The 22,334-nt window shown below is 38.3% G+C and overlaps 1 protein-coding gene across 6 annotated transcripts in view; it reads left to right on the top strand.

The window, feature by feature from the left end:
• The window catches only part of LOC113219520 (DNA repair-scaffolding protein), a 457,358-nt gene that overhangs the window by 36,440 nt on the left and 398,584 nt on the right, over nt 1-22,334 (top strand). For all 6 annotated transcript variants that reach the window (XM_026456190.2, XM_026456189.1, XM_026456192.1 and 3 more), the window contains 2 exons: nt 1,941-2,120; nt 4,728-4,891. In XM_026456190.2, the coding sequence (XP_026311975.1) occupies nt 1,941-2,120; nt 4,728-4,891 (344 nt within the window). The remainder of the gene's footprint in view (nt 1-1,940; nt 2,121-4,727; nt 4,892-22,334) is intronic.

Genomic DNA, 22,334 nt, shown 5'->3' on the forward strand with positions numbered 1-22,334 from the left:
ATGCACCACTATGCTCAGTTAATTTTTTAATTTTTTGTAGAGATTGGGTCTCACTGTGTTGCCTAGGCTGGGGTTTTTTTTTTTTTGTTTCCTCATGGTTTACTGTATCAGAGGGGTTCTGTAAATATGTATCTGATGAAGCCTAGGTTTATTTTTTGTAAAACATGAATTTTATAAATATCTAATCTCTTCATTTCATAGTATATTGAAATGTGCTTTGAAATATATCAAATATACCACATAGGATATGTATGTATATATGTACATATATATGTTTTAGCATTATATTTATAATTATGACTATAAATAGAATGATTGATTTTTATTAGGTATATATTCCTTTTCTGATCAATATCAGAAAAGTTTGCTGTTGACTTTTGATTCTACCAAGATGAAATAGACCCATTCTGGGTAGGTTTTCCACCTATTAGAATGGCTATAATAAAAAATAGTGGCAATACAAAATGCTGCTGAGGTTGTGGAGAGAGTGGATCACCAGTACATTGCAGGTGTACAGTAAAATGGTACAGCCACTCTGGAGAGCAGTCTGGTGGTTTCTTAAAGACTAAACATGCAATTACCATATAACTCAGCAACTGCATGCTTAGGCATTTGTCCCAGAGAATGAAAATCAAATTTAGATAACATCTTGTACACAGATGTTTATAAGCAGCTTTGTTCATAATAGCCCCAAACTAGAAACAACACAGATGTCCTTCAGTAGGTGAATGATTAAACAAACTATGGTGCATAGTATCATGGTGTACTATTCAGTAATAAAAAGAAAATAAATGGTAACTTAGATGAATATCTAGGAAATTATTCTGAGTGAAAAAAGTCAATCCTAAAAGGTTACATAGTGATTTTATTTATATAACCTGTGTGTGTGTGTGTGTGTGTGTGAGAGAGAGAGAGAGAGAGAGAGAGAGAGAGAGAGGAGAGAGAAAGGGAGAGACGGAGACAGAGAGAGAGAGTTTCGCTCTTGTTGCCCAGGCTGGAGTGCAGTGGCTCAATCTTGGCTCACTGCAACCTCTGCCTCCTGGGTTCAAGCAGTTCTCCTGCCTCAGCCTCCCCAAGTAGCTGAGATTACAGGTACCTGCAACCACGCCTGGCTAATTTTTTGTATTTTTAGTAGAAATGGGGTTTCACCATGTTGGCCAGGCTGGTCTTGACTATATAACATTTTTATAATGACAGAATTACAGAAATGCAAAACTGAGTAGTGGTTGACAGAGTTCAGGGATTGATATGGGGCCAGGAGATGGTGTAGCTATAAAAAGGTAATACAAGGCATCCTGTGGTGATAGAATTGATCTGTATCTTGACTGGATCAGTGTCAGTATCCTGGTTGTGTTGTTATAGTTTTGCAAGATGTTACCATTGGAGGGACTGGGTGATGGATACAAGAGTTTTCTCTGTTATTTCTTACAACTGTATATGAATCTAATGTTATCTCAAAATAAAAAGTGTAATTAAATACAATATTTGGTCTTAAGTGTTTTAAGCACCCTGCTCCCAGAGCTCTTAGCACGGCAAAGGAAGCACACAGAAGCATTCCTGTTACTCATAAGTTTTGACTTTGTGTTTTGCATTTTAAAAAATTTTTTGTTTTCATCAAATACCCCAGGAAGTTATACTTATATAAAATGTTATTTCAGGTCTTATTTTTCTGGTTTTCTTTTGTGCTCTAGTCACTTTCCTTTTTTTGTATGACTTAACCAGTTCTACTTTTTCTTCTTGGAACTTGGCTTCGAACCCAGAGAATGTTAGTGAGATTGTACATAGAACTTTAGGTTAGAAAGATTTGACGTAGACATTGCTTTTCCTATCACAGAGTTTTGTGTATTTGTGACTTTGGCAAAATTACACGCATAAAATTGTATTCTGATAAATGACCATATAAGGAGATGATATTTATGTGCTTTCTTTTTCTTCAACAGAAACTACCACATCTAAAAGCACCAGTGGGCTTACAGACATAACATGGAGTTCCAGTGGAAGTGATTTGTCGGATGAAGATAAGACACTTTCTCAATTACAGAGAGATAATGGACATTGCTCTAGAATAGACAGATTTTGTAACAGGAACATTGTGTGTTCAGAAGATGGGACTAGTGAAGGTAAATTGATAATTTTGTTAGAAATCCAGTTTCTGTTAAATATTGGATTTAATATTGGAAGAAACTTACATTCCTTTCTAGTATTTATCATTAACATTCCACCTATCAGAATGGCTACAATAAAAAATAGTGACAATACCAAATGCTGGTGAGGCGGTGGAGGAACTGGATCACCAGTACATTGCAGGTGTACAGTAAAATGATACAGTCACTCTGGAAAAGAGTCTGGCAGTTTCTTAAAGACTAAGCATGCAATTACCATATAGCCCAGCAACTGCACCTTTAGGCATTTGTCCCAGAGAATGAAAATTAAATTCCTTTCTAATAGGATTTTACTGAGTCCCACCCTCTATGGTAAACACTTCAGAAACATTTTCTTGTTTAATATTTCTCAAAACAACTCTAGGAGATAGGTATTACAGATGTTATTTTTATAGTTAACAACTTAAGCTTGGACTGATGGAATGGATTGGGATTCCATTTTAGGTCTCTTTGCTCCATAGCCAGTTCTTTCACCTTCTACACAGTGCCACGCCCAACTGCCTTCTTCCCAACCTGTTGGGTAAATACTGTGACAACCAGTGAGAGGTAGAGGTGTAACATACTGACAAATTTCTAGTCAGATGACATTTTATATTGTGTCATGTTTTAGACAATTGAAAGCAGAGTTTCTTATCTTTGACACTCTTGACATTTTGGGCCAGATGATTCTTTGTTATGGGGAGTAGCACCTTCCTCTGCCTGTAGGATATTCTGCCATGTCCCTTGCCTTTACCTGCTAGGTAAAGGATCCCAGCCACAGATGTCTCCAGATGTTGTCAAGGGTTGCCTGAAGGACAAAAATCACCCCTATTGATAACCACAGATGTAGAATTATGGAAATCATGTTCTTTTAGAATTTTTAAAATATACAAATAATCTATAGAGTATTTAAATGTCTTAGTGTTTTCAAAATAAGCTTGTGATTTTTAACTCTTGACAGTTCATGTTAGTTACCTAGGGTTAGGTTTGTACAGAGACAGCTTCTCGGGAGGGTAGTTAAATTCTTTTGACCACTTTGTATGTCATTTTGGTAACTATTAATTCCATTGACATTTTAGTAGTTACCAGGTGAAGTGGTATTTTAAGATTATATATAAGCTGATAGCAATTCGACCATAGTAAATGAAATTTGTTGTTACATAACTCTTGGTTTGTCTTCATACATTTCAGAATACAAAGTTTATGCTTTTTATGGGTAAATAGTATAGTTTGTGCCTCCCAAAGTGCTGGGATTACACACGTGAGCCATCGTGCCCGGCCTCCCTTCCATTTGGTTTTTACCAGTTGTCTAAAAGTTTTTATAACTTTTGGAAAATCTCTTACATTACTGGAGATCCAATTTCCTTATCTGTAAAATGCAAATATAAGTGTAATAGTAGCAGTCTTCCTGTTTTTTAAAAGTTTTGTGACCACAAAAGTTTTGTGATGAAAGCCCCAGTTATTTCATAGCATGCATCACATTGCAATATGTATTAATCTGTGGGCTACTTCAGGCTAGGGATGGTGCTGTTTTCTCTCTTGTATTTATTTCGTATTGTGAGTATCTTGAATGGTGTGATGGGCTCTTTTTAGGCACTTGCTTTGTCTAATGAATGAAGGTGTGAATGAATGAACGAGTGCTGCAAAGATGTGTGATGCTGGCGGCAGCTCTGAGGGCACTTGTGTTTTTCCCTTGTCTGTCCCTGGCTTCCTGTTGGGAAGGTTCAGCAGCCTGGAAAATCTCTAATGTGTTCCCCTGCCTGGCTTCCATGACTGATGTTAATGTGGGAAGCAGTTGCCATTATGCATCTGCTTCTCTCAGTGGTGGCTGGACCTTCAGTCTGTTAAGATCATTATAGTGGCTGTTTTTTTTAAGAGATGAGGTCTTGCTCTGTCACCGAGGCTGGAGTGCAGTGAATCATAGCTCACTGCAGCTTCAAACTCCTGGGCTCAAGCAGTCCTACTATATCCTCTTAATTATGTTTAGTGAAAAAGTCTAGCTGTGTAAGAAAGGAGGAAAAAATAACAATACATAGTTTATTTGCTTAAACATGCTGGAGAAACTCTACAAGGATACAGAAACAATAAAAGTAGTTAAAATTGGAGTTGGGGTAAGATTTGGGAGAAACAGTGATTTAAGAGTAGAAATACACTTTTCACGGTCTACATTTTTTTTTTTTTTTTTTTTTGAGACAGAGTCTCGTTCTGTTGCCCTGGCTGGAGTTGAGTGGCACGATCTCGGCTCACTGCAACCTCCACTTTCCAGGTTCAAGCGATTCTGGAACCTCAGCCACCTGAGTAGCTGGGACTATAGATGTGTGCTGCCATGTCCAGCTAAATTTTTGTATTTTTAATAGAGACACCATTTCATCTTGTTGACCAGGCTGATCTTGAACTCCTGAGTTTTGGCATTCTGCCCACCCTGGCCTCCCAGAGCTCTAGGATTACAGGCATGAGCCATTGTGCCTGGCCCTAAATATGTTTTTTAAAATTACTGAGTGACATGGATAACTACTAAGAATAAAGGAGATTTAAAAGTGAAAGATTAAGGAGATAATTAAGCAAGTTAAAAATTATATTTTTTAGGTGAATTACAGTGTGTTGACTGGGAGATCGACAGTGACAGGGCAGAGGCTAGTGACTGTAATGAATTTGAAGATGACGAGGGTGCTGTGGAAATCTCAGACTGTGCTTCTTGTGCAAGTAATCAGTCTTTGACAAGTGATGAGAAGGTATCAGAACTTCCCAAGGTAAGAATGAATTATTTCAAAACTTTTAGTCTCTGTATAACATTTGCTAATCATAGCTGTTGTGTGTGTGTGTGTGTGTGTGTGTGTGTGTGTGTGTGTGTGTGTGTTTCTGTCCTTCCTCAAGAACAACCACTTTTGACTCTTAAGGAATTCTTTTCTTCTTTACTCACTTATCTCTAAGTAACATGCTTGTGCTGTACTTCTCAACATGGATAAATATTGATCTGTCTTCTCGCTCACTTCCGACCCTCACAGCACACTGAACTTTTTTTATCTTACTGTTCTCCCAGTGCAGATATATCAAAGTTTGGTTAGATTATATTCAATTTACACAATTGTGAATAAATAATATTGATAGCCAAGGGAAATTTATCCTTTGCAACTAATTTGCTTTCCCTAGACTTAATAATTATTTTGGTTTTTGTTCATCTAGTTTTACTTATTGATGGAAGAAAATACTTTTTCATCATTGCCCAGCTCTCTTGTTAAGATTTTCAGACAGCAGGCATTCTGTGAGTTTCATTTTTTTGGAGAACTCTTTCCCACAACCTCCTAGCTGCTCCAGTTTGAACTCAGCGTCCTCTCTCCTTTCGCAAACATTGTCACCCGGACTTTGCTATCATTCTGGGAATTTATTGACCTCTGTCCTGTATTGTGCTCCTTTATCCAGGATTTCATGTTTTCCTCTTTCTTGGTTTTCACCCTGTTTTGGTTGAACACATCTTACCATAACTTTCTGAGGAATTATTTGGTATGTCAGAAGATGCTTTTGTCATATTTTGATGTGTGATTGAAAATTTGTATAGAATTTTTAGGTTGGAAATAATTTTCCTTCAAAGTTTTGAAGGCATTGCTTCATTATCTTAGCTCAAGTTGCTGTCAATAACCTTGAAGCTATTCTCATTCTTGACCTTTTAAGATTTTTCTCTTCATTACTGGTTTTAAGCAGTTTGCTTGTGATATGCCTTGGTATGATTTTTCAGTTGGTGTTTGTCAAGCCTTTTGAATCTATGGTGTTTTGGGGGTTCCCCAAGACCACCTCCAGGTTCAGCAGTTGACTAGGAGGATACACAGGACTTAGCATATAGTCATACTCATGGCCATCATTTATTACGCGGAAAGGATACAAAAATAGGGTGAAAAAAGGGTGTAAAAAAGGGTCTTGCTGTGTCACCCAGGCTAGAGTGCAATGGTGCGCTCATAGCTCACTGCAGCCTTGATCTCCTGGGCTCAAGTGATCCTCTCACCTCAGCCTCCAGAGTAGCTGGTCCTACAGGCATGTGCCACCACGTCTGGCTGATTTTTGTATTTTTTGTATAATGTGGTTTGCCATCTTCCCCAGGCTGGTCTCAAACCCTTGTGTTCAAGGGATCCGTCCACCTTGATCTCCCAAAGTGCTGGAATTGCACGTGTCAGCCACCATGCCTGGCCAAAAGAAGGCAAATTTAAATCAGCAGTCTTTCACGAGTCCTCTCCCAGTGGAGTCACACAGTATATGCTTAATTCTTTCAGCAAAATGTTTAGATGACGTGTGAAGTGTTATGTACCAGGCAACTCATTAGAGACCCAGGGTTTTTATTAGGGACTGGTAACATAGGCACCCTCTCCCTAGAATCTACCCAAATTCCAGACTTCGGAAAGAAAATGGGTATTCAATATAAACCATATTGTTTGCACAGTTTAGGCACAGTGACCCACCATTATTTATCATTTATGGAATGATGAAGATTCTCTTGAAATCTGTTTTCAGAAGCTAGGCAAGGACCAGCTTTGCAAGCAGGGTTTTCTAAGGATAGCTACTTCAGGCCAACTATGTTAACTCTCTTCTGCATATATGTGAGTTTGTAGTTTTCATCACATTTGGTAAGTTTTTGGCTTTTACTTCTCAATAAATTTTTTTTCTGACTCCCCTTTTCATTTCCTCCTGTGACTCCAATTACATGTATATTAATTAGGCAGCTTAATGTGTCATGTCTCATTTTTGCTGTCCTTGTTTTGTCCCCTTCATTTCATTTTGGGTGGTTTCTGTTGCTACATCTTCAAGGTTTTTTTTAATTCTTTTTTTTAATAACTTTTTAAAAATTCTTCAGTATATTCTGCAGGTAATACTGTAAGTGTGTTGGTCATCTCTGACATTGTAGTTTTCATTTCTAGAAGTTTGATATGAGTCTTTTTATATTGTCCATGCCTTTCCTTAACATGTCATACATTCTATATTTTGAACATAGAGTATATTTATAATAACTTTTTAATGGCTATTTTGGTAAATCTATCTGTGTCATTTCTGTGTCTATTTCGCCTCCTTATGGGTTGTATTTTTCTGCTTTTTTGCATGCCTATACATTTTAAAAACTTGAAAAATTCAGTGCACTATTATTATAGTCATCATTCTGTGTATTAGATTGCTAAAGCATATTCCTTCTGTCTAAATGAAATTTTGTACCCTTTAATCGGCATCTTCCCTTTCTCCATCCACTTTTCTCTCCCAGCGTCTGGTAACCAACATTCTACCCCGATTCTATTAAGTTCTCCTTTTTTAGATTCCCCATTTAAGTAAGATGATGCTGTATTTGTCTTTGTGTGCCTGGCCTATCTGAGTTAAGGTAATGTCCTCCAGGTTCATTCATGTCGCAAATGATAGAATTTCCTTCTTTATTAAGACTGGATAGTATTCCATTGTGTAGATATACTACCTTTTCTTTATGTATTCATCTAGACACCTAGATTGTTTCCAAATCTTAGCTATTGTGAATAGCACTGCAGTTAACATGGGAGTGCAGATTTTTTTTTAGCATACTGATTTCAATCCTTTGGCCCAAAAGTGGGATTACTAGATTATATGGTAGTTCTATCTTTTAGTTTTTTGAGAGATCTTCATGCTATTCTCCGTAATAGCTATGTTAATTTACATTCCCACAACAGCGTACAAGAGTTTGGCCTCCCAAAGTGCTGAGATTACAGGTGTGAGCCACCGCGCCTGGCCTGCAGTATTTTCTTTTAGGACATTTAACAGATGTATTTGATTACTGATATGACTTTCCATATTAACTTGATAGTACTTTGATATTATTGGCTGGGTTTTTATAATTTATTTTATTGGTGTCTTCAAGAACCATTTGCTGTGGTTTGAATGTCCTCTTGAAAACTCTTGTTGAAATTTAATTATCATGGTGACAATATTAAAATATGGGACTAATACAGTTTGGGTCTGTGTCCCGAACCAAATCTCATGTTGAATTGTAATTTCCATTGTTGGAAATGGGGCCTGGTGGAAGGTGACTGGATCATGGAAGTGCATTTCTCATGAATGGTTTAGCACCATCCCCCTTGGTACTGTCCTCACAATAGTGAGTGAGTTCTTGTGAGAGCTGATAATTTAAAAGTGTGTAGTGGCCTGGCACCGTGATTTCTGTCTATAATCCCAGCACTTTGGGAGGCCAAGATGGGAGGATCAGTTGAGCCCAGGAGTTTGAGACCGACCTGGCCAACAGAACAAGACCCTGTCTCTATTAAAACAATAAATAAATAAATACATAAAAGTGTGTAGCACTGCCCACTTTGCCGTCTTGCTTTCACCGTGTGAAGTGTCTGCTCCCCCCTCTCACTGCTTTCACCATGTGAAGTGCCTGCACCCACTTTGCCTTCCACCATGAGTGAAGCTCCCTGAAGCGTCACCAGAAGCATATGCCACCATGCTTCCTGTACAGCCTGCGGAACTGTGAGCCAGTTAAACCTCGTCTTTTATAAATTACCCAGTCTCAGGTATATCTTTATACCAATGTAAGAATGGTATATATTAAAAGAGTGGTATATGTTAAAAGAACCTTTTAATGGTTCCTGTATTAGGATTAGGCCATGAGGGCCTTGCCCTCATGAATAGGTTAATATCATTATCACAGTAGTGGGTTTGTTACCACAAGGATATATTGTTATAAAAATTTTCTGTCCCTTGCTCTCACCCTCACTTGTCTTTCTGCTTTCTGCCGTGGGAAGGTGTAGGACAAAGGTCCTTACCAGGAGCCAGCACCTTAATATTGGAATTTTCAGCCTCCATAACTGAGAGAAATAAACTTCTTTTCTCTGTAAGTTACCTACCCTATGGTATTCTGTTATAGCAAAGCAAAATGGACTAAGACACCATACCTACAGAGGGCAGCAGAGACATAGCAGTGAATTCTCATAACCTAATTTTTCAGAAGTGTGAAGGAAATTGGGTTTAGGTGAACTTTGTTATGTAATTCTCATATACTTTATGTAGCGACTTCTATGCAAATACAGGCTAATAGACATAATGAATGTAAAGTAATGTGAGACTCAGGAACTTTTGTGAGAAGGTAAGCAACAGAAGCTGGCTGGCACAGATAAAAGATCTGAAAGTAGTTCATGTAGTTTTAAAGGAAAAGTAAATGTGGCTTTCAAATTTGAAATAATGGATTCATTTTTGTGAAACAGATATTTTGTTTGTGTTCTTACCAGTAAGGGTAGGAAAAATGATTCAGTAACTCATAGAAGATGGAATTATGGAAAAGTTAAACAAAATTTTGTATCACATGGGAGTGTATTATAACCTTGCAGAAAGTGATCTGACAAACCTTTAAAAATATTTCTAAATTTAATGTTCATATATGTAATTTTTTTTATTTTTACTTATATAAATTTTTGAAAATCAGTTTTGCTTTTAATCAGTTTTAATAGTGAATTAGAATAAAATGATATGACTAGATGTGTACTAATTGTTAATGCCTAGGAACTGCCCATTGTTTTCATCTTTTTTCCCAATGTTTTACGTTGTAAAATACACTCAACGTAAAATTTACTATTTTGACCATTTTAAAATGTGCAGTTCAGTGGTATTGAATATTTTCATAATGTTGTGTAACTACCATCACCACCATCTATCTCCAGAACTCTTTTCATCTTGTGAAATTGAAACTCTGTACTCATTAAACACTAACTCCTCCTTCTTTCTTTCCCCCAGCTTCTGGCAACCACCATTCTACTTTGTGTATGATTTTGACTACTGTAATTACCTCATATGAATAGAATCATATAGTATATGTCTTTCTGTGACTGGTTTATTTCACTTAGCATAATATCCTTAAGGTTAATCCGTGTTGTTAGAATTTTTTATTTTTATTTTTTGAGATGGAGTCTCACTCGGTTGCCCAGGCTGGAGTGCAGTGGTGCGATCTTGGCTCACTGCAACCTCCGCCTCCTGGGTTCAAGTGATTGTCGTGCCTTGGCCTCCTAGTAGCTGGGATTATAGGCACACGCCACCACGCCCAGCTAATTTTTGTATTTTTAGTAGAGACGGGGTTTCACTATGTTGGCCAGGCTGGTCTTGAACTCCTGACCTCAAGTGATCTGCCCACCTCAGCCTCCCAAAGTGCTGGGATTATAGGCATGAGCCACTGATCCCGGCTAGGATTTCCTTCTTATTAAAGACTGAATAGTATTCCATTGTATGTTTATACCACATTTTTACTTAATTTGTGACCTAACATATGGTCTCTCCTGGAAAATGTTCTATATTCACTTGAGAAGAATATATATGCTATTGTTGGGTACAGTGTTGTGTATGTGTCTGTCAGATCTAGGTGGTTAGTGTCTGAGGTCCTCTGTTTCCTTACTTATCTTCAATCTGGCTATTCTATCCACTATTGAGAGCAGGGTATTGATTTAATCATCTGTTATTTAGAAAGGTCTGTTTCTCCCTTTAATTCTGTCCGTTTTTGCTTCATGTATTTTTGAAATCTTTTAATTGGTGCATAAATGTTTATAATTTTTGTCTTCTTGCTGTATCAAATAATGTATTCATATATAATATCCTTTGTCTCTTGTAACCTTTTTTGATTTAGTCTGTTTTCTCTGATATTAGTATAGCCATCTCTACTCTGTTCTGGTTACTATTTGCATGGAATATCTTTTTCTATCTTTTAATTTTCAAACTATGTGGATCTAAAGTCTAGTATAGGCAACATATGGTTGAATCATGTTTCTCTATTCTGTCAATCTCTGTCTTTTGATTGGAGAGTTTAATCCATTTGAATTTAGATTATTTGTACAGAAAGATTTCTGTCATTTTGTTGTTTGTTGTTTATATAACTTAGTGCTTTTTGTGGGGGCCCTCATTTCCTGCATTACTGTCTTCTTTTGTGTTTACTTGATTTTTTTCATGAAATGTTTAAATTCGTGTCTCATTTCTTTCTTTTTTTTTTTTTTAATGGAGTCTCTATTATCCAGGCTGGAGTGCAGTGGCGTAATCTTGGCTCACTGCAACCTCTGCCTCCTGGGTTCAAGCAGTTCTCCTGCCTCAGCCTTCTGACTAGCTGGGATTACAGGCATGTGCCACCACGCCTGGTGAATTTTTGTATTTTTAGTAGAGATGGGGTTTCACCACGTTGGCCCGGCTGGACTCGAACTCCTGACCTCAGGTGATCTACCCACCTCGGCCTCCCAAAGTGCTGGGATTACAGGCATGAGCCACCACACCCAGACTCTTCTCATTTTTCTTTTTTTTTTTTTGAGACAGAGTCTCACTGTGTCACCCAGACTGGAGTGCAATGGCGCAATCTCAACTCACTGCAACCTCCACCTCCCGGGTTCAAGCGATTCTCGTGCCTCAGCCTCCCTAGTAGCTGAGATTACAGGCATGTGCCACCATGCCTGGCTAATTTTTGTATTTTTAGTAGAGATGGGGTTTTACCATGTTGGCCAGGGTGGTCTCAAACTGCCGACCACAGGTGACCCACCCACCTTGGCCTTCCAAAGTGCTGGGATTACAGGCATGAGCCACTGTGCCCGGCCTAGTACTTTGACTAAATTTAAAATAGTTGTCATAAAATCTTTCTCTGGAAGATCTGCCATCAAGACTTTTTCAAGGACAGTTGTGTTTATTTTTTTTTTCTTTTGAATGTGTCATACTGTGTCCGGAATTGGTGGGTTCTTGGTCTTGCTGACTTCAAGAATGAAGCCGCAGACCCTCACGGTGAGTGTTACAGTTCTTAAAGATGGTGTGTCTGGAGTTGGTTCCTTCAGACATTCAGATGTGTCTGGAGCTTCTTCCTTCTGGTGGGTTCGTGGTCTCGCTGTCAGGAGTGAAACTGCAGACCTTCCTGGTGAGCATTATAGCTCTTACAGGCAGCAAGTCTGGAGTTGTGCATTCTTCCTGGTGGGTTTGTGGTCTCAGCTTCAGGAGTGAAGCTGCAGACCTTCGCAGTAAGTGTTACAGCTCATAAAGGCGGCGTGGACCCAAAGAGTGAGCAGCAGCAAGATTTATTGCAAAGAGTGAAAGAACAAAGCTTCCACAGTGCAGAAGGGGTCCCCAGTGGATTGCCGCTGGCTATCTGGGCAGCGTGCTTTTATTCCCTTATCTGGCCCAACCCACATACTGCTGATTGGTCCATTTTATAGAGAGCTGATTGGTCCACTTTACAGAGAGCTGATTGGACCGTTTTGACAGAGTGCTGATTGGTGCGTGTATAATCCTTGAGCTAGACACAGTGCTAGACAGAAAAGTTCTCTAAGTCCGCACTAGGTTAGCTAGATACAGATTTAGCTAGATACAGAGTACTGATTGGTGTATTTATAAACCTTGAACTAGGCACAGAGTGCTGATTGGTGTATTTACTATCCTCTAGCTAGACATAAAAGTTCTCACAGTCTTCACCAGATTAGCTAGATACAGAGTGCTGATTGGTGTATATACAATCCTCTGGTTGGATATAAAAGTTCTCCAAGTCCCCATCTGGCTCAGGAGGCCAGCTGGCTTCACCTAGTGGATCCTGCACCAGGGCTTGCAGGTGGAGCTGCCTGCCAGTCCCAAGCTGTGACTGCACTCCTCAGCCCTTGGGCTGTCGATGGGACCGGGTGCCACAGAGCAGGGGGGCGGTGCCCGTCGGGCAGGCTCAGGCCACGCCCGAGCCCACTGCAGAGTTGGGGAGCTGGGACGTGGTGGGCTGCAAGTCCCAAGTCCTGCCCCCTGGGGGAGGCAGCTGAGGGTTAGTGAGAATTCGAGCACAGTGCCAGCGGGCCGGCACCGCTGGGGAACCCAGTGTACCCTCTGCGCTGCTGGCCCGAGTGCTAAGCCCCTCACTGCCCTGGGCCAGCAACACCAGCTAGGCTCCATGTGCAGGGCCTGCCCAGCCCGCGCCCACCAGAACTTGCACTGGCTTGCTGGGGTTCCTGCCGGGCCTCTCCCTCCACACCTCCACGCAAGCAGAGGGAGGCGGCTCCAGCGTCAGCCAGCCCAGAGAGGGGCTCCCATGGTGCCGTGGCAGGCTGAAGGGCTCCTAAAGCACCGCCAGAGTGGGCGCCGAGGCTGAGGAGGCTCTGAGAGTGAGGGCTGCTAGCACATTGTCACCTCTCAATACTTTACTGTATGTCTTGTTATTTTTTGTTGAAAACAGGGCATTTGAATATAATGGTGTGGTAAGTGTGGAAATTAAATTCTCCCTCTTCCCCAGCATTTGCTGTTTTGTTTTGTTTTGTTTTTTAGGCAGAGTCTCACTCTATTGCCCAGGCTGGAGTGCAGTGGTGTGATCTCGGCTCACTGTAACCTCCACCTCCTGGGTTCAACCGATTCTCCTGCCTCAGCCTCCCGAGTAGCTGGGATTACAGGTGTGCACCACCATGCCCAGCTAATTTTTGTGCTTTTTAGTAGAGATGAGATTTCACCATGTTGCCCAGGCTGGTCTCAAACACCTGACCTCAGGTGATCTGCCCACCTCAGCCTCCCAAACTGCTGAGATTACAGGCATGAGCTACAACGCCTGGCCTGCTGTTTTTTGTTGTTGTTTTTTTTAATGTTATTGTTTTTGTTTATTTTTATTGTTGTAGGCTGTCTCTATGTGAAGGATCAGCCTGAGGTGTAAAGATTTTCTGAGTCTTTTCTAAGCCTGAGTTTTTCTCCAGGAATGTGTAGGAAGTTTCTGTTTTTCCTTTATATACGGTTGCTTTAAAATGCCCTAGTCTTTAACATCTGACTCCCAAAAGGGAAAAAGAGAAAAACTAAATCCTTTAAATCCCCAGCATTTACTTTGTGGGTGGGGCTAGGGGTAGGAGAGGGCTTGTAGCAGTGAGTGGAGATGAAGCAACAAGAGGTGTATCCACCTCTTTGTCCCATTTCTGTGATCAGAAGTAGCATTCAGTGATCAGGACACACATCCCCTATATTTGGAAGAGAGGGTCCTTTTTGCCTGTCCTTGGTTCCTGTAAGCTGCACGCAAGCTGCTGCTAGGAATGCATGCTCAACTGCCTGCCTATAGGGTTGAGGGTGGCTAATGGATAGCTGCTACTGTGCTAATACCTGCAAGGGATTAAAATTATGTTCAGGCCTTCCCCTGGACGTTACAAGCCTTCGGTAGATTCCAGAATTTCAAAATATTTAAATAGAAGAGATTCTGCCAGTGCAATGATCTTCTAGGTGGAGCAACACATTCGTGGGGCTTCCTACTCCACCATCTTCTCAGAATCCTCTGTGTATAATTTACATACAGTTGAGTTTAACTCTGATCATCATACATTTTAGAAACCTCTCATATGATTATGTTTATATAAAAACTGATAAAATTGAGTGCTTGTAAAGGGAATTCTGGAGTTCTTAGTCATGTTTTTTGTATGATTATATTTTAAAGATATAATTATAGAAACATTTTACTGAAGTCTATATTCCAGTGTGTTCTCATGGTAAAAAGAAAAGGTTGGAGATTGTATTGAGGAGTCTTTTTTTTTACTGTTATTTTATATTATAACTCATGTATTATATATTGTATCTGTTCGTTATCTTAGTATGGCATTTTCGGGCTTTTATTCTCTTTATGAAAGTGAGTAACTGTATGTACCAATATCGATTGTTGCATCTGTGCCAGAAATTATATTTTATCTTTTCATCATCTCCCTTCTTTTATAGCTGAACTTTAGCTAAAAGACGCCAGGACAAGGAGTTTGTCAGATTGTTCCTTTTCTTTGTGTGAACTGTCTTCTTTTCACTACTATCACTGGGTCATCTCATTTCCCTTCATTCCCCTCTTTCTTCTCCATCTTTTCATTTCCCAAATACTTCTGTTTTCTGATACAAAAAGGACTATAATAGAAAAGGATTGCTTTAGGAAATAGTGTTACAGCTATGTAATATTAAAAAGTAGTAAGTCAGCCAGGCGCGGTGGCTCATGCCTGTAATCCAAGTACTTTGGGAGGCCAAGGTGGGCGGGTCACGAGGTCAGGAGATCGAGACCATTCTGGCTAACACGGTGAAACCCCGTCTCTACTAAAAAAGAAAAAAAAAGAAAAAAAATTAGCCGGGCGTGGTGACGGGCGCCTGTAGTCCCAGCTACTCAGGAGGCTGAGGCAGGAGAATGGCGTGAACCCAGGTGGCAGAGCTTGCAGTGAGTCAAGATCCCACCACTGCACTCCAGCCTAGGTGTCAGACTCTGTCTCAAAAAAAAAAAAAAAAAAAAACACCACTGCACTCCAGCTTGGGCGACAGACTCTGTCTCAAAAAAAAAAAAGTAAGTCGTCCAGCGCAGTGGCTCACGCCTGTGATCCCAGCACTTTGGGAGGCCAAGGCAGGCAGATCACGAGTTCAGGAGATTGAGACCATTCTGGCTAACGCGGTGAAACCCTATCTCTACTAAAAAACACAAAAAAGTAGCCAGGCGTGGTAGTGGGGGCCTGTAGTCCCAGCTACAGGCCGAGGCAGGAGAATGGCGTGAACCCAGAAGGCGGAGGTTGCAGTGAGCCGAGATCGCGCCATTGCTCTGCAGCCTGGGCGAGAAATTAAGACTCCGTCTCAAAAAAAAAAAAATAAAGGAAAGTAATAAGTCACTATGGATGTGACTTTCACAGTCTTCTAGTATTATAAACAATTCTTTTGAGTTGTACTTTTAATAATGTCAGAGCTGCACATGTTGCACTACCTTTCCTGAAAATAACAATGACAACTTTTGGACAAAATTAAAAAAAAAAGTATGTGAAAGCACAGTAGGAGGACAGAAAGTAGGAAGAAACTGAAGGATGTTGACATTTGGAAGATGGAATGGTGTAAGATGAGCATTTCATTTTTTGTGGATGTTTCCCAGAGGACAGGACTCGGTCATTGGTTGTGCAGGTGATGGAAGTTTGAATAGAAACCACAAGACAGAGTTGGGGATGACTCTAGCAGCTAGAAAGTTAGTGTGTATAAAGTAGTCTTTCATAGAGAAGGGTGTCCCAAATTCTGCATAAAAGTCTTAGGCTAAAATAACTAAAGATATTTCATTTGCTCAAGAAAGAGTTTAGAGAGTGGTATAGCCAACTTACCTACCTATTAAAAAAAAAAAAAAAAAAGCTCTTCAGAAGAACATAATCAAATCCAGAGTTTCTAAAACTGTACCATGCACAGTGTCCAGAATACAATCCATATTCAGTAGACACACACATACACAAGCAGAAAAATGTGACCTATACTTAAGTGAAAAGCCAATTAATTGAGACTGGCCTTGATATGACTCCTATGTTAGAATTAGCAGCTGTTATAACTCTTCTTAAGGATATATAAAGAAAATGTGTACACCATGAATACACAGATAAGAAACTTCAGCTGAAAAATGGAAACTAGATAAAAGGACTAAATGAAAATTCTGTAAGTAAAAAATGCAATATTTCAAATGAAAATGGATTAGAGATTACAGAATGTTAGGAAAAAAAGGAGTCACTGAAGTTGCTAGATTCATAGAAGTTATTCTTAAAAAGTGAAAAAGAGATTTCAAAAAGTGAGACTAGCTAGCGTCAGTGGCTGGTAGAACAATATCAAAAAGTCTAACACTTGGCATCCTAGAAATAGAGGCCAGGGGAAATTGGGTCAAAAAATTCTGGAGAAATTATGGCTGGAAATTTCCCTAAATTGGTAAAAAACATGAATTTACATGTTGAAGAAGTTCAGTGAACTCCAAACAAGATAAATACAACAAAATAACACTTAAGTACATTATAGTGAAGCTGTTGAAACTAATAGACAAAAAATCTTGCCTAGATGCAGTGGCTCATTCCTGTAATACCAGCACTTGGGGAGGCCAAAGAGGGAGTATTGCTTGAGCTAAGGAGTTTGAGACCAGCCTGGGAAATGAAGTGAGACTTCATCTCTACAAAAAGAAAAAAATCTTGAAAGCACCCTGAGAAATGCTAATGAATGGTAGCTGACGTCTTATCAGAAGTAGTGCAGGCCAGCAGGCTATAAACACCTTTAAAGTACTGGTAAAGTAAACATCAACTCAGAATTCTATAGCCAAATAAGAAAACATACTTTCTAGCTAAGAAAATCTTTGTATTACAAGAAATGTTTAAGGAGATACTTCAAGCTGAAGGAAAGTGATACCAGTTGAAACTCAGATCTTCAGGAATGAAGAGCACTGCAGTTGTACTCCATTAAGAAATATATAATTCTGATTGTTTAAAGCAGAAATTATAATGTTACGATATGGCATTTATATATGACTGCTGGGCTTAAAGGATGAGTCTAGGTAGATGGAGTTATGTGCTTACTGTGGTCTTTATTTTATGAAGGGGTAGAATGAGTCCACTGTGCAAAGTTAAAAATATACTTTATAATTCCTAGAACAAACACTAAAAAAGAAAAAGATGCAAAGAGGTGATAGCTAAAAAACGAGAAGTCAAAATGGAATTCTAAAATGTATTTAGAGAATATGAAGAAAGGTGTAAAGGAACAGCAGAATATAAAACAAATGAGATGTGTATCAGTCTGTTCTCATAATGCTAATAAAGACATACTTAAAACTGAGTAATTTATAAAGGAAAGAAGTTTAATTGACTCAGTTCAGCATGGCCAGGGAGGCCTCAGGAAACTTGCAATCATGGAGGAAGGGGAAACAAACATGTCCTTCACAGGGTGGCAGCAAGGAACAGAATGAGAGCAAAGTCGGGGGAAAAGCCCCTTATGAATCCATCAGATCTCCTTAGAACTCACTCATTATTACGAGAATAGCATGAGGGTAACTGCTCCATGATTCAGTTACCTCCCACCAGGTTCCTCTCACGACATGTGCGGACTATGGGAACTACAATTCAAGATGAGATTTGGGTGGAGACACAGCCAAACCATATCAGGATGTAAAGAAAACAAATAGCAAAATTACAAACCTAGATCGAGTCTATCAATAATTACCTTAATTGAACATAGATTAAGTGTTTTATTTAAAGGTAGAGATTCACACATTGGATAGCAAGTCTGACCTTCCTGTATTCTGTCTACCAGAGATGCATTTTAAAAATAATGACACAGAGAGATTGAAAGTAAATGTATGAGAAAAGGTGTAGCATGCAAATAGTAAGTATAAGATAGGGTTATTATATTAATATTAGATAAAATAGACTTCAAGATAGTATTGGAGATAAACAAGGGCATTTCATAGTGATAAAACTCATTAGAAATACATAGTAATCATAAATTTGTATGCACCTAATAAGATCTGCAGTCATAGATGGAAATTTTAAGACTACTCTGTAACTTACAGAAAACCTAGACAAAAAATCAGTTAGAATATAGAAGATCTGTAAAATACTTCAACCACCTTGACCTAACTGGTATTTGTAGAATATCATGGGCAACTAAAATAGAGTGTACATTCTATTCAAGTACACATGATATGCATACTGAGATAAATAATATATGGGTCCTAAAACGTGTCTCAGTACATTTCAAAAGATTGTAATCTTAAAGAGTATATAGTGTAACTACAGTAGAATTTAAAGTAGAAATCAATAGCAATAAGATATTCAGGAAAAATCTGAATATTTGGAAGTAAAACAACATGGTTATCCCTAGTCGATCTACGAATTTAATGTGGTTCAAATCATTATCTTAGCAGGACTTTTCTCTTTTGGTAGACATTGAAAAGCTGATTATAACATAGGAAGATAGAAAGGGCCTATGTTATACAAAGCAATCTTGATGATTTACAAGGTGGAAGACTTAAATTTCCTTATTTCAAGATTTACTCTAATGATACAGTAATCAAGACTGTGATATCAGCGTAAGGATATATAGTCACATAAATGGAGCAGAACAGAGAACTGATACATCATTTTTAACAAAGAAAGTATCCAATGAGGGAAAAGAAAGGCTTTTAAATAAAAAATGCTGGAACAACTAGACATCTGTATGGATAAAAGTTCACCTTGACTCCCTACCTCACATGGTACCCAAAAGATAAATCACGATGGATCATAGACCTAAATGTTGAAGCTAAAAGTATAAAGCTTTTAGAATAAACAAGTAAAGATACAGAAAGCAGCATCTGTTTTAAAGAAAACACCTAACACTCTATAAACTTCTTCAAAATAAAAAATTTCTGCTGGTCAAGAGACATGAAGAAAATAATAGCAAAACCTGTATCTGTAAAGGACTTATATTAAGACTATATAAAGAAATTCTACAACTGAACAATGACAATACCGCTTGATTAATTGGAGAAGGATCAGTACAGACGCTTGATGAATGATGCTATATTGAATGGCCAGTGAACACATGAAAATGTTACCAAACATCATCAATTATTAAGGAAATACAAAGTTCAACTGCAAGGAGATGCTACTTTACTTGTCCCATTAGCTTAAAGAGTAATACTACCACATGTAGAGCAAGAGAACTCTTATAAAATTCAGAGTTTTTATGCTCTAACCCATGACTTAGCAATTCTACTCCTAGTCATTTATTTAATAGAAAATGAAAGCACATTTCCAAGATTTGTTCAAAAGTGCTTATAATAGGCTGAAACTGGACACAGATAAGGCATAATCCCTTTCTTTTCACCAGCTGGAGACTGGATCAACAAATAGGTATAGTCATAAATGGAATACAACTTAACAATGATAAGGAACACTGTCTTGGTACGTCAGCAACATAATGAATTTCAAATACATGGTAGGTGAAAGAAAGCTTACACAAAAGAGTACATTCTGTGTTCTATTTACATTAAGTTCTAGAATAGGCCAAATTGATACGTAATGGAAGAAAAAGCAGTGTTTTTGATAGTGGGGTGAGGATTAATTGTGAAAAGTCTTAGAGGAACTTGCTGGTTGATAGGAAATATTTTATTTCTTGTTTGGAGTTTGAGTTCAATGCTATATGTATATGTTAAAACTTATCAAATGGTATGTCTTTTATTGTATATAAAACCTGAAAAAAGTAAATACATATTAAAAGAAATATGCATTGAATTCTTGTTATTGATGTTCATGCTGAGGTATAATGGGATGATGTGTACTGTCATCTGCAACTTTGAAATGCATCGAAAAGTAAGATGGATTAATGGATGAAGAAATGTGATAAACTGGTCATAGCTAAATAATAACAAATTGTAAAGTCTTGGTGATGCATATATTGGTTTTTACTATAGTATCTCTAAAAACTTTCTGGTCGAAATTTACATAATCTATGTGAAAAATCTCAGGGAACGTAGAATTGTGTTTTTGTATTTATGTAAGTAGTTGTCATATAATTCTTTGATCTTAGAGAATCTGAAATTTCCAATGTGGGTGTACAGTGTCTCCACCACCTGAGTTTATTTCCGGTTGTTGTAAAACAGTATAATTGATAATGAAATTTTTTGGATATTTTTGTCCTAGACATGGAATGTATAGTGCTCTAGCTTTTACTTTTTGAGAGACAGAAAAAGGCCCTGAGCATTTTGGTGTTGTGTCAATCATCCTAGACTCAGATCTCCATTCTACCTCTCACTCAATGCTTGGCCTTAAGCAGGTATTTAACGTTTTTTTAGATCCAATTGGTTTGTCAAATGACTTCAATAACATATTCTTCACATAGTTGCTGTGAAGATTGGTGAGTCATGGCATAGCACACAGCTGAACATAGAAGACATTCAAGCAATGCCAGATTCCTTTAGGATGCAGGTAGACATTCCTAGGGCTTATAATAGATTTAGAAGTAGAATTAGTCTTTTACCTCTCAGATCTCCTTTGAAGTCTGAGTGACTACAGAACCCATGGACACCCACCTTTAGTCCCTAAATGCTGTGTTTCTGGTCTCTAGGGCCTGGTTGCATCTTGATTGGAAACTATTAGTTAAACATTTATAAGAAATAATACATAACTTTTGTTTAAGCTAAAAATTTTTTTCTTGAATTTTAGTTTATTGGTCTTAGTTAATACTATAACTTTTACGTTGCTAAAAAGTTATAATCCAACTGTGTTCTCTGTTGACATGAACTGAAATACATGTTCTTTTCTAGAGACCTTATTCTGTAAATCGTAATATAAAAATTTATCTTATGAAATTCTTTACAGATATCTCATTTAATTCTTACCATTCTATTAATAAAATACATTATGTCATTTATATGTATTGAGTATCTTGTCTGAAATCACACAACTTGAAAGTAGAAAGTTGTCATTTGAACACAACTCTGTGTGATTCTTTACCTGGTTATCTTAGCCATTTTGCTGAATGGCCTTTCCTTCTTTCCCTTATCACCCATTTCCATGTATGTGTGTGTTGTCATTCTCTACTAGCTCTTTCTTCTTATATGCAAATAGGCCAGCTGTCTGCCTTTAAACAAACAGGGTCTTTAATCCTGCTGCTCCCATACTCAAGACAAATTGGCAAGTATGTTATTATCTGTGCTGTGAAGTGAAATGAGATGTCTTTTGATTTCAACAGCAAAACCTTATGTTTTATCTTTTTTAAAAGTCCTTAAATCACAAGTTAGAGCAATTAACATCTATGTTACTAATAATATTTCCAGTAGTATGAACGCTTTGGTAATGGTTAAATGGTTCTGAAATCTACACATGAGATGCTTCCCTTAAAGGGGCTTTTTGGCCAGTTCACCAATTATTTGGAAGAGGAAGTCTAGGTTGATTATATTGCTTTGAGTTAGAATATCTGAGAAAGTGGTACTTAAATTAGTTTGCTAGTGCTGCGATGATAAAGTACTACATACTGGATGACTTCAACAACAGAACTTTATTTTCTCACAGTCCTTGAGGCTGGAAGATCCTTTGGGACAAGTCCAGGTGCTGGCAGGGTTGATTTCTCCTGAGACCTCTCTCTGTGGCTTGCAAGGTGGCTGTGTCTTGACATGGCCTCTTCTCTGTGTGACCCTCCCCCTTCTTATAAGGATGTCAGATTGGATTAGGGCCCACCCTAACGACAGCATTTTAACAATCACCTATCTAAAGACCTTATTATCTCCAAGAACATTACATTCTGAAGACCTGAGACTTAAGCGTATGAATTTGGGAGGACACAATCTAGCCTATAATAGTGCTATAAAGAGAAGTTCAAAAATGAAGATGGAGATTTTATTTTTTAAGAAAAATATAAGTTTGGTTTTAGAGTGTTAAATTGGGGATATATACTAGATAGTTGATGTTGTCACTTGGGATTTGGAAGAGAACACAGGTTGGTTGCTTGATTTGGAAAGCATTT

The sequence above is a fragment of the Piliocolobus tephrosceles genome, chromosome 7, assembly GCF_002776525.5.
Source record: "Piliocolobus tephrosceles isolate RC106 chromosome 7, ASM277652v3, whole genome shotgun sequence".
In the NCBI taxonomy this organism is placed as follows: domain Eukaryota; kingdom Metazoa; phylum Chordata; class Mammalia; order Primates; family Cercopithecidae; genus Piliocolobus; species Piliocolobus tephrosceles.